Raw genomic sequence first — 12,417 nt, 5'->3', positions numbered from 1 at the left:
GAAGTTCACGGTTCACGTATTGCTGAAGCCTGGCTTGGAGAATTTTGAGCATTACTTTACTAGAGTGTGAGATGAGTGCAATTGTGCGGTAGTTTGAGCATTCTTTGGCATTGTCTTACTTTGGGATTGGAATGAAAACTGACCTTTTCCAGTCCTGTGGCCAGTGCTGAGTTGTCCAAATTTGCTGGCATATTGAGTGCAGTACTTTCACAGCATCATCTTTCAGGATTTGAAATAGCTCAACTGGAATTCCATCACCTCCACTAGCTTTGTTCGTAGTGATGCTTTCTAAGGCCCACTTGACTTCACATTCCAGGATGTCTGGCTCTAGGTCAGTGATCACACCATCGTGATGATCTGGGTCGTGAAGATCTTTTTTGTACAGTTCTTCTGTGTATTCTTCTCACTTCTTCTTAATATCTTCTGCTTCTGTTAGGTCCCTACCATTTCTGTCCTTTATCGATAACAGGTTGTTACCCAGGGTAATTGAGGACACACACCCAGGAATGCATAACATACAGCAAGGAAGAAAATTGTTCCCTAAAAAGGATTAGGCTAAAACCTTGCATAGGAGCAGAACTGTAATCAGACCTCAGATTTTTGAAATACAGGCAAAAATCCAACCTGTCTTAATTATTGTAGCCTGTTTCTGTTTTTAGATTCCTGACTCTCTACCTTCCATGCTGCTTTTAGCAAACGTAACCTAAAGCTCTGCTGCTCTAGCTTTATTTTTGGACTTTTTCAACCTAGAATGAAGTTCATAACTGAATTGTTTTCACCTGGACTTGTTTTCTGCAGTTCACATAGAGCAGCACAGGATTTATCTCTAGCCAAGAAACATTGATAGTGCCTCTGTTGTATTCAAGACCTAATATCGTCACTGTAGGGAATTCAGAGAGGAGCAGGATGTAGCCTGTGTGCCTGTGTTAAGATTTTTTTTTTGCTTGGTCAAATAAGAGTTTTATAAATTATTACAATCAGTAAGTGAATCTATAAAAGTCAAATTACATGTAATTATATAATTAATTTAGATGTAAAATAATTATATAATTAATTTACATGTTATTGGCAACAAACTATTAGAAAAGTAAATAAATTGAGAAAAAAGGAAAGGTTGTTTCTTTTACACTGTTAGAGTGATCTGCATCCTACCTAATCACATAAACAGAGCCTAGAATAGACATTGTTACAATCAGCTCTGAATTTTCAGTTATGCAGAAATGTCCTTAGGAAAATATTCAAGCAGTTTCCCTGAAAAAGATTGTGATGGTAAAGAATGTCCTGTGACCATTTATAGAGCTTTGGTAAGTTATCCTCTGATGGTTGATAGCTTTGGTTTTCAGGAGAATAGTGCATCTTCCCGGAGAAGGCAATGGCACCCCACTCCAGTACTCTTGCCTGGAAAATCCCATGGACGGAGGAGCCTGGTAGGCTGCAGTCCATGGGGTCACTAAGAGTCGGACACGACTGAGCGACTTCACTTTCACTTTTCACTTTTGTGCGTTGGAGAAGGAAATGGCAACCCACTCCAGTGTTCTTGCCTGGAGAACCCCAGGGATGGGGGAGCCTGGTGGGCTGCCGTCTATGGGGTTGCACAGAGTCGGACATGCCTGAAGTGACTTAGCAGCAGCAGCAGCAGCAACAGCAGTGCATCTTCCATGAGAAGCCATGCTCACGCTCAGTGGCTCAGTTTCGTCCCACTCTTTGTGACCCCATGGACTATAACCCTGTAGGCTCCTCCATCTATGGAATTTCCCAGGCAAGAATACTGGAGTGGGTTGCAGTTTCCTTCTCCAGGGATTTATTATTTTTTTTTTATTAGTGCTCTAGGTGCATGGGTTTTGAATAGTCTGTTCTCAGTCTTATTTTCCCAATAAATAACCTTGTTTTCAGGGTGCAGTTGAACGGAATGCAATGCTTTTCAGGGACAAATGTATTGGTTGATGGAATTATCCAAATTTACTGATAAAATTGGTTCATTTTTCTCCCTCCAGAATTTAGAAAACATTCAAAATTGTGTAATATTAAGGAGAAAATTCCATGGACAGAGGAGCCTGGTAGGCTACAGTCCATGGGGTTGCAAAGAGTCAGGCATGACTGAGCAACTATCACTCAAGGAGAAAATCGCAAAGTTTCTATGAAATGCCATGAATGACATGTCGATGTTTTTGGTATGTGGTTAAGAAATGACTTTTAAACATTCAGTTCAAACTCCTCCGGAATTTCACAGTATTTTGAGATTTAGTTGATTTACAATGTTGTGCTTATTTCAGGTGTACGGCAAAGCAGTTCAGTTATGCATATGTATGTATCTGTTTTTTTCAGATTCTTTTCCCTTAGAGGTTATTACAAAATATTGAGTATAGTTCCCTGTGATACACAGTAGGTCCTTGTTGCTTATCTATTTTATATATAATAGTGTATATATGTTGATTCCAAACTCCTAATTTATCCCTCCCCCATTCCCTTTTGGTAGCTCTAAGTTTGTTTTCTATGTCTGTGGCTCTATTTCTGTTTTGTATATAAATTCACTCGTATCAGTTTTTTCCATATTACACATGTAAGTGGTACCATATGATATTTGTCTTTGCTTGCTTCACTTAGTATGATAATCTCAAAATCCATCTGTGTTGCTGCAAATGGCGTTTCATTTTTATGGCTGAGTAGTATTCCATTGTATAAACATACATCTTTATCTGTTCATCTGTTGATGGACATTTAGCTTGCTTGTATATCTTGGCTATTGTAAATAGCGCTGCAGTGAACACTGGCATGTGTGTGTCTTTTCAGATTATAGTTTTCTTCAGATATATGCTCAGGAGTTAGATTGGAGGATCATATGGTAGCTCTATTTTTAGTTTTTTAAGGAACCTTCATACTTTTCCATAGTGGCTGTACCAATTTACATTCCCACCAGCAGTGTAGCAGGGTTCCGTTTTCTCCACATCCTCTCCAGCATTTATTATTTGTAGACTTTTGATGATGGCCACTCTGACCATTGTGAGGTGATACTTCATTGTATTTGCATATTCTTAATAACTAGAGATGTTGGGCATCTTTGCATGTGCCTTTTGGCCATCTGTATGTCTCCTTTGGAGAAATATCTGTTTAGATCTTCTGCCCATTTTTTGATTGGGGCATTTATTTGTTTTTTGATATTGACTTGTATGAACTATTTGTATGTGGGTGCTAGTCACTCAGTCATGTCTGACTCTTTGTGACCCTATGGACTATGGCCTGCCAGGCTTCTCTGTCCATAGGATTCTCCAGTCAAGAAGACTGGAGTGGGTTGCCATTCCCTTTTCTAGGGGATCTTCCCAACCCAGGGATCGAACCTGGGTCTCTCGCTTTGCAGGCGGATTCTTTCCCTTCTGCGCCACCAGAGAAGCCTCCTGTTTGTATATGTTGGAGGTTAATCCCTTGTCAGTTACTTCATTTGAGAAAGTATTTTAAATAAATAACATTTCAATGAATATGTGGGAATTAGGTAATGACTGACACCAGAGGAGAAGTATTAAGTCATAAAGTTTTTAGGGCTTATTAAAAAGTTAAGGGTTCACTTCAGTTCAGTTGCTCAGTCGTGTCCGACTTTTGTGACCCCATGAATCGCAGCACGCCAGGCCTCCCTGTCCATCACCAACTCCTGGAGTTCACCCAAACTCATGTCCATCGAGTGAGTGATGCCATCCAGCCATCTCATCCTCTGTTGTCCCCTTCTCCTCCTGCCCCCAATCCCTCCCAGCATCAGAGTCTATTCCAATAAGTCCTTCACATGAGGTGGCCAAAGTATTGGAGTTTCAGCTTCAGCATCAGTCCTTCCAAAGAAATCCCAGGGCTGATCTCCTTCAGAATGGACTGGTTGGATCTCCTTGCAGTCCAAGGGACTCTCAAGAGTCTTCTCCAACACCACAGTTCAAAAGCATCAATTCTTCGGCACTCAGCTTTCTTCACAGTCCAACTCTAACATCCATACATGACCACTGGAAAAACAGGTTTATTGAAATATCCTGAACATTTGCAAACCAATCATAATGTGAACATTTCGCTGTAAAGCTTTACAATAGAAAGAAATTTGTTTCATGGAACTATTAAAATTGAAATTGAACCTTTTTGGGGGAAATTTCAATCTTTTCTCTATCACTTTTCAAAATAAGCTGTGTCCCCTCTTTATACCTAAGTATTTAATGATATTAATTCATTAAGTAAATGACATTGTATTAGAGTTATATGCATAAAGTAACCTTTTTCTCTTAACCCTTTTCCTAATCTTTAAACAGTTTCCTTAATGTTTTCTTTTTTCAGTTTTTTAAAAAACCTTTCTCCATTCATTTTTTCTGGATTTTCCAGATGGCACAGTGGTAAAGAACCCGTCTGCCAATGCAGGAGATGCAAGAGACATGGGTTCGATCCCTGGGTCAGGAAGATCTCCTGGAATAGGAAATGGCAACCCACTACAGTATTCTTGCCTGGGAGATTCCGTGGGCAGAGGGGCCTGATGGGCCACAGTCCATGGGGTGGCAAAGAATCAGACATGACTGAGCATGTGGGTGTGTGCAAAGAGTCAGACATGACTGAGCATGTGGGTGCACACGCACGCGCACACACACACACACACACACACACACTTTCTACCCGCCCAACCCCCCACCCACCTCACCCCCTCTGCATCCCTTTTTCCAAGTACCTGTTTTCTCCAGGTTTAATCTTCTTTGGTCCCATCTGCCTATATGGCCCTACTTGCGTGAAGATCAGACATCTGGCAGCCTTATATGTCTGAGCTAGCTCCACATAAGTTGATACGAAGCAAGAGTTTCTGCACAGATGAGAACTACCACAAAGCCTATATGGTAAAGCCTGTGGTCAGTGGATGCCCGAGCTAATATTTCTCCACTCAGGAGAAGGTTCCTAGTTCTGCTTTGAACATACCCTTTGACTCAGACCTCTGTTCACTCGGTGTTCTAACAAGCCTGTTTATCTAAGCTGCTCAGCACAGGGATGGTTGAAGAATCTGTGGCAGGACTGAGGAGGGTGTGGTGGTGTTAGAAGGAAGTGGCACAATTACAGCTGTAAGAAGGAAAGCTTAATGGCAAAGAAAGGATGAAGTGTCTCAGTGAAGCAGAGGAGCTCACAAATATCGATTATTGAGATCAGGAGGCAGTGGCCCTGTATACTTGCTGTTAAAACCTGCTGGCTGTCACTGGTTCATAATTGACCCCATCATCAATTGAAGATTAGTTTTGGTTTATTATGTGATATTTAAAATGTTATAGAAGTGCATAGTACTTTTTAGAATTAAAAAAATTTTTTTTCATAAAGGCAGGCATTTCAAGAGATCAAGTTTTGTTTACTTGTAAATATGACCAAAGCAGATGTTAGTACAGTATTTTTGTTGGTTTCTTTCCCATCTTTTCCTCTGTGTCCACTGAGATGGTGTTTTTACATAAGACTTTTGTCTCTTCTCTTTGAAGACAGACCCTTTATCTTAATTTCTACTAACGCTCTTCTGTGGTGTGGTTTGATATATACACCTCTGCTAACTCCTAAGTCGCTTCAGTCGTGTCTGACTCTGCATGACCCCATAGAGGGCAGCCCACCAGGCTCCCCCGTCCCTGGGATTCTCCAGGCAAGAACACTGGAGTGGGTTGCCATTTCCTTCTCCAATATACACCTCAGTGTCCCCTAATAAAGATAGTCTTCATAGCAGTAGATAGCGAATCCTTCCTATAAAACATGAGCATACTGATTAATTTTCCACGGCTTCACCTTCAGCCTCTCTCCTTACTTTTGTTACATGGCCAAGCTTCTTATTTACCTGTATATATTTGGTGACACTTCTTTCCCCCACACACCTCTCAAGCTTCCCCATCCATTTCCACTCTACAGGAGTCCACAGAGTTGGCTTGAACTACTGGCGTCAGCAGATCCTCCTGATATTGATTGATGTAACAAGTGCGGAGGCTGTTTTAGGGGCTAGGAAAACACAGGAGAGCCAATGAGTAGAATTCCAGGCTCTTGAGTAGTTTGTGTTCTAGTAGGGGAGGAAGACAAACAAATAATTTAGATAGTGAAGCAAGAACAGTGCGTGTGCTGGGCTGAGGGGGCACCAGTGCAAGAGGGGAGCCCCAGGAGGGCTCTGAGGAGGAGCTACCTGAGGACCCACCCAAGTCAGGAGGAGTCTTTGATTGCAGAGAGCATGGCTGCTCATCGCTGGGTGCATCGGTGCCTATTCGTTGAATGAATAAATGAAAGAATAAAGCAGAAGATTATTGTGTTAAGTTTCTTGTGTTTTATACAGAATAGTTTAGTGAACACAAACACTGTACATGCCCTTATCTACCAACTCTCTAGAAAGAAAAACACATAGGCACTACTTAAGTGAAGAAACTAAAGCTAACACTTCTGATGTGAGAGGAGATTATCTAAGCCTTAAAATATGGAGTTGGGAAATTCACTAATTCTTAAAATTTTTAATTTAAAATTTGCTAGATGTGTAGCAGTGTGTTAGCATGCTATGGAGGAGTTAAAAAAAAAAGAAAGATGGAATTAATGTGAATTTGTTCCTCAATGGCCTTCATAGGGGAAACACCAGTACTATAGGAGAGTTTGATGAGACAGCATATGGTTAATGATTCAAAGGCTTAAATGATTCAAGTAAATGTTGTTGGTCCTGAAAAAGGAGAGTCTTTGTGGGCTGGAGCTTGAGCAGTCACAAACACAGCTCCAGATTCTTGAGAGACTTGTTGAAATGAAGTCTGCTGCACAGAAGCAAAGTGCATATAACTCGATAGTTTTCCCATATTAAGGAGATAACTTTCTGTCCTGGCTTTTGTGAAGAGCAGGCTACATACTATTTGTGTTTGAAGAACTTTTCGTAAGATTTTTGGATGAGCTTTGGTTTTGCAGAAAAATAGTTCAGTGTCTTCCCATTGTCACTGAGGAGGACGAGGATGAGGATGGTTTGCGAATAGCGGATGCGGGAGATGATTCCTTTGAACCAGTTAGCATGTAAAGGGAAAGCACTTTCCCTTGGGATTTCTTTTTCTTAATTTATTTTTAATGGGAGGATAATTGGTTTACAACGTTGTGTTGGCTTCTGCCGTACAACAGGAATCAGCCACAAGTATATGTGGGTCCCCTCCCCCTTGAGCCTCCCTCCCACCCGTCTCGGTCGTCACAGAGCACAGGTTCCCTGTGCTGGAGAGCAGCTTCCCATCAGCCTCTAGTCTGCACATGGCATTGCATATATTTCAGTGCTACTCTCCCCCTGAGGTTACTGATACGTGTGCACTAGTCCTGGGAGCTATGGAAATATTTGACATTGCTGTTACCTCTTCTTGTCCTTTAATTTCTTAATTAAGTGAATGTCTATGAGGTCAGATGTCATGCCTGACTTTTTTGATTTGTTGCCTAATGTATTTCTTGGCTGTGTCCTAATCTACTTTTTTGCCCTTTTGCAATTCTGTCTTCTGAGGATAGGAGATATCTTGAAACAAGGGTGAGTTGTAGATCGGTCTCTCTCCTGTAGGGGTCGCTATGAGAGTGGCAGTTTGGGATCTTTTCTGGCCACCCAGAACTGTGTGGCATGACTTGACACAATTAGCCTAAGGATTGTGAGATCTGGTTTGTGTTGATATTTTACTTTTGAGGGTCATATGAGCTGTAACTCCCATCAAGAATTCTGCAGGCTCATTACTATGTATTTTATCACTTTGGTTCCGTAAATGCTACACCTGTGCATTTTTTTTTTTAACCTCTCATATTTGGTGCATGGTTATTTTAGAGTTCTCATCATGCCCCATTTGCAAATGAGAAATCTATGCAATAGATACATTAAACGTTTTAGTGGCTTTTGCAGCACAAATGCAAATGATGGCAGCCTAAACTTGGCCTTCTCTAGTACCTCAGATTACTATTTAATGGGTTTGTCACTCAAGACACTTGCTGGCTGGCTCCAGTGCTTTTAAAAAATTGAATCGAGCATGATGAGGTGCATCCCCTTGATTAAATGTTTTTCCTCCTATGCAATCACCATTATCTGTTTGGCTCCCATTCTTTTGAGGCAGCCCTGCATTGCAAATCAATATCTTTCTGAAGAGACAGTGTCTTGTGAATTGCCTGGACAGAATATGCACGGTTACTTTGGCTGCAATGCTGCTGCAGAGCCCGGATTACTCTGTCTTCCTGGGAACTCCACAGGCAAGTCCATCGTGTTTAGAGGAAAAAAAAAGAGAGATTCTTTTGGGAAAAAAAATTAAAGTGTTAAAGCTATTGATCCTGAATGTGAGCATGTCCTTTGTGTTCTCCTGAACCATTTTTGGTCTTCTTCCTTGGAGATTAGCTTCTCTAGGTATTTCTGGGTGTTTTTTTTTTTTTTTTTCTTTCCCCTGCTTTTGCTTCCCCCTTTCTTGGTTGTAGTACGGCCGTACCATTTCAGCTTGCTAGTGCAGAAAGATGTGAATTCAGTTGCTGTATGAGCCTGGCCTGGTGCAAACACATTGCTAGAGACATGCTAAAGAGTTCCAGGTGATTCGAGCCTGAGAGAGACAACAGCGAAACGGTAAGACGGAGCATGCTTAAAATTAGAGCAGGGGGTTTAATTTGGAGCATCTCAGCAAGTCTGAATCCTGACTCACTCATTTACAACTTGAAAAGGATTCATTTTGTGCATGTCATTTTACTCACTCCCTTCTATTTAACTGCCAAAACCCATCACAGGTTGATCCAGGGGCTATTTAAGCTAAAGATCTGACAGGAGGTTACCAACGGCAGAGTCTCTTGAGGTTTCCGAGGCTACTGCTTGTACTTTGTAAACACCAGAAGCAGCGATAAGATGAGGAAAAGGTTTGCGACTGTGCTTCTTTGCCAGAGCTGAATGTTATTTCTTCTGAAACTCATCTTATTTATTATAGCTTAAAGAGATCTTACAGATTGTTTTGCCCGGCTATGCTTGGCTGAATGCCCTCTGAGTCGAGCTGGTGAAGGACGGGAGACCACTTTTCTCATTGGATAAACTGATGTCCATGAATTAGCTGGAATGGCTCTGAGTGCAATAAACACCTCTAATATATTAGGCATCTGGGGCTTCCTCCCTGCTCCTCCCCCCTCCCTTCTGGAGCACGGAAATGCACCTGCTTTAAGTGTTTGCTGCCTGGCAGAGGTCAGTGCGCTGGTATTTTGCATCTTCCCACCTGGGGTGGTTGTGCTTTCATGTACAGAAGTGGGCATCCTTCATGCAGCTCTGCTTGAAGTGCTGACTCTAAGAGTGGACTGTTAGCATTCTGGATGCTAATGGAGAACTCCTGCAGGCATGAAGGTCCAGGCAGCAGAGAGGTGCCTCCAAAATGATGCCCACCTGCTTGGGGAGAAGATAACAGCTGAGAGACAGAAATGTAATAAACCGTGATCTCTGCAGAGGTCGAATTCCTATTTCTGTTTGTTAATGGGCACCTTGTCTTAGGGGTGGGGGTGGTTGAAGTTGAAAGACATGTTTTAATATTGTTCAAAGTGAGACTACTACATTACACGGTTCTGGTGATTTTATAAGGTTCCGACTGTTGTATAGGTACTGGATGTTAAGGATGTCAGCATTTGAATTTTTTGGCTTTAAAAATGTTCTCCTTATGTATACTTTAACTGAGTACTTCATGTAAAATGTAAATGATGATGATAGTGAATATTAGTTGAGAAAATCATCAGTAACTTGGTGTGGCATGTTGGTCATAAGCCCGTTGTAGGTAATTTTGTGACATAAGTATTTCTAAGAAAGAACACTTGATTACTTGATAGGCTAGTTGAGAGAATTAGTGATAATGTTTGGGTTCACTAGAATTTTTTTAAGGGGGACCTTAAATAGTCTTCTGTATTCACTCAACTATTTATTGTAAAGGTCAGACGTTAATTTTTGGCAAGGAATATTTGGATTTTCTTCCAAAGATAGTTAAAATTTTCTGTTATTTTTGACCATTTATTTTTTCCTAAAAAATGGAGATGAACTATACAAGCTGTCTTTTCTATACTTTAGTTGTTCCTTTAAAAAAAAAGAAAACAACTTTTTTTTTCTGCTCAGAACATGATGTGACTGTGTTTGCTGTTTCTTTTCCTGAGAGTGATATCTTCGAGTTATTTATATTTTACCTTCGCTTTTTGTAAGCTATGAGGTTTCTTTTTTTTGTCCTGTGGCAGGAGTTGTACGTTTGCAAAAAGTAATTTTTTAAAAGGAGAATAGTAGAGCAGTTAATAAGATTGATTTTCCTATCAGTTTTTTTTAAATTCCTCATTCTGCAAACATTTATCAGCCATTTACTCTATGAGGCATCCTGAGATGTGCTGTGAAGGGAGTAAAGATGAGATAGATATACTGCCTTCCCTGAAGGAGCTTAGGGATCGTAGCTTTGGTATTTTTCTCAGCAATATGCCCCATTATACTCTCTCATGAATAAGTAAATTTGATGCTTTTTGTATTTTCCTACTTAGAATTGTCCTCTATTTATATCTTTTAATCATTTGTTTATTAAACAAGCATTTACGGAGAGTCTACTGAGTAGCAGTGTAACTGCTGAGACATAGCTAGTCCCTGTCCTCAGGAAACTTACAATCTACTCCTTAAAATAGTTCAAGGAGACGTTTTTAAATTTTTTCATTTGGGGCAGTTATGAAACATACACTATATACTTTCATTTTTTTGCATTTAAAAAATTGTGGTGAAAAATATATGTAGCACAAAATTTTCCATTTTAACCATTTTTAGGTATGTAATTTATTGGCCTGAGTACATTTCCAATGTTTTGCTATCATCATTGCTGTCCAAGTGCAGAACTTTCCATCATCCCTAATAGATGTTCTGTGTCGATTAAGTGATAACTCCCCAGTCTCTGTCTCCAGCCTTTGGTAATTTCTAGTCTACATCTGTGTCTATGAATTTGCCTTTTCTTGGTATGTCATATCATATCAAGTGGCATCATAAAGTATTTGTCCTTTTGTGTTTAGTTTATTTTATCCAATGTGTTTTCAGGGTTCATCCATGTTATACCGTATATCAGAATTTCATTCCTTTTTAATGTATGCTTTAATTTTTTTTAATATGGAAAAGACAGCAGTCTCCCCGCCGCCCCCCCCCCCCATATAATTTCAATAAAGCAAGTTCCCATATCGACTTCTATGGACATCTAATAAATATGGATAATTTAGAAATACTAAAAAGCAGTGTAGGATTGAGGAATAGAAATGCACTGATCTAAGGAATGATCCAAGGATATATTCATTTGGATTCTTTACATGGCCTGGTAGTTGAGCATGGTAATTGGGCTAGTGAGATTTTCATGTGAATTTTTTGCTTATAGAAAGCAACTGTCATCTGAAATATATAGCGGAAGGCTGGACTGTGGGTTTTGTCATTGTGAACATTCAGATTTTACCCACTCTGCTTCTAGTCTGTTAAATAAAAACTTTATAAGCAAAGGCTGATCATGTTGAGATCCTCTTGCAGAACCAGAGACTCTTAGAACTGGGAGGTACTTCAGCAGTCAGTCCTTTAACCAGTTGACTCATCTTCGTTTCATCTGGCCAGTTGGAGGGTGAGACTGCACTCATCTCTCGATGCCCACCGCAAGTCTTCTCCCACTCCCCAGTGCTGTTCTCAGTGTACACCCAGCCCCCAAATCACAGATCTCTGAGTTAGAGGACAATGAGAAAGGGGACAAGAGTCATGCCCATTAAGCAGATTTCCATTGGATGAGGTCAGCCTGGCTTCATCAGTGTGGCATTCTCCTTCTCACATTTCTTCCTGATGCTACTATTAAATCTAAATGACTTTCTCGTAGATCTTTTTTAGAAAGCCGAGTTAAGGCTCTAGAGTCTCTGTTTATCTACCATTGACCAATATGATGATTCTTAGATGGGTTCAATCAACACTATATCCATGCCTTTAACATACTCTTCAGGAAACACAGGGCTTCCCTGGTGGCTCAGATAGTAAAGAATCTGCCTGCAATGTGGGAGCCTTGGGTTCGATCCCCGCGTCAGGAAGATCTCCTGGAGAGAGGAATGGCAACCCACTCCAGTATCCTTGCCTGGAGAATCCAATGGACAGAGGCTACAGCCCATAGGGTCACCAAGAGGCAGACTCAACTGAGCAACTAACACTGTCACTTCAGGAAACACAAGCATATATGGGAAGAGGCCTGAGCCTTCCCATCTTCCCCATCAGTCTGTCCTTCTTAATAAATCTTTTGCTTTCTGCCCCCACCCACATACACCCTAATACTTTGATTTTCAGCCTTGACTTTTGATATGAGGATCAACTTTTGATAAGATTGAGAGCCAGATTAGTCAAAAGCATGTTAAATTTACAGGGTGGAAGTGATGAGGAGGTGGCAAGGATGGGTTGGAAAACCTCAAAGCACAGAGCAGTTACTTTGC

At 40.7% G+C, this 12,417-nt stretch overlaps 1 protein-coding gene across 12 annotated transcripts in view; it reads left to right on the top strand.

The window, feature by feature from the left end:
* The window catches only part of CDK14 (cyclin dependent kinase 14), a 662,541-nt gene that overhangs the window by 125,074 nt on the left and 525,050 nt on the right, over positions 1-12,417 (top strand). Inside the window, exon 1 of one of the 12 annotated variants that reach the window (XM_086397996.1) lies at positions 8,361-8,557. The exons of 10 other annotated variants lie outside the window; for them this stretch is intronic. Coding sequence is in view for 1 of the 2 variants with exons in the window: in XM_086397993.1 (XP_086254119.1) it covers positions 9,035-9,157 (123 nt within the window). In the remaining variant the exon portion in view is untranslated. Of the gene's footprint in view, positions 1-8,360; positions 8,558-8,936; positions 9,158-12,417 lie in introns of those variants that run through there. One more of the 12 variants, XM_086397993.1, reaches the window with a different exon arrangement.

This window comes from Bos grunniens, chromosome 4, assembly GCF_055505025.1.
Source record: "Bos grunniens cultivar Pamir isolate PY7600 chromosome 4, Bosgru_T2T1.0, whole genome shotgun sequence".
Lineage (NCBI taxonomy): Eukaryota > Metazoa > Chordata > Mammalia > Artiodactyla > Bovidae > Bos > Bos grunniens.
Note: the sequence above shows the minus strand (reverse complement) of the source record. Positions and strands in the feature narration are given on the sequence as shown.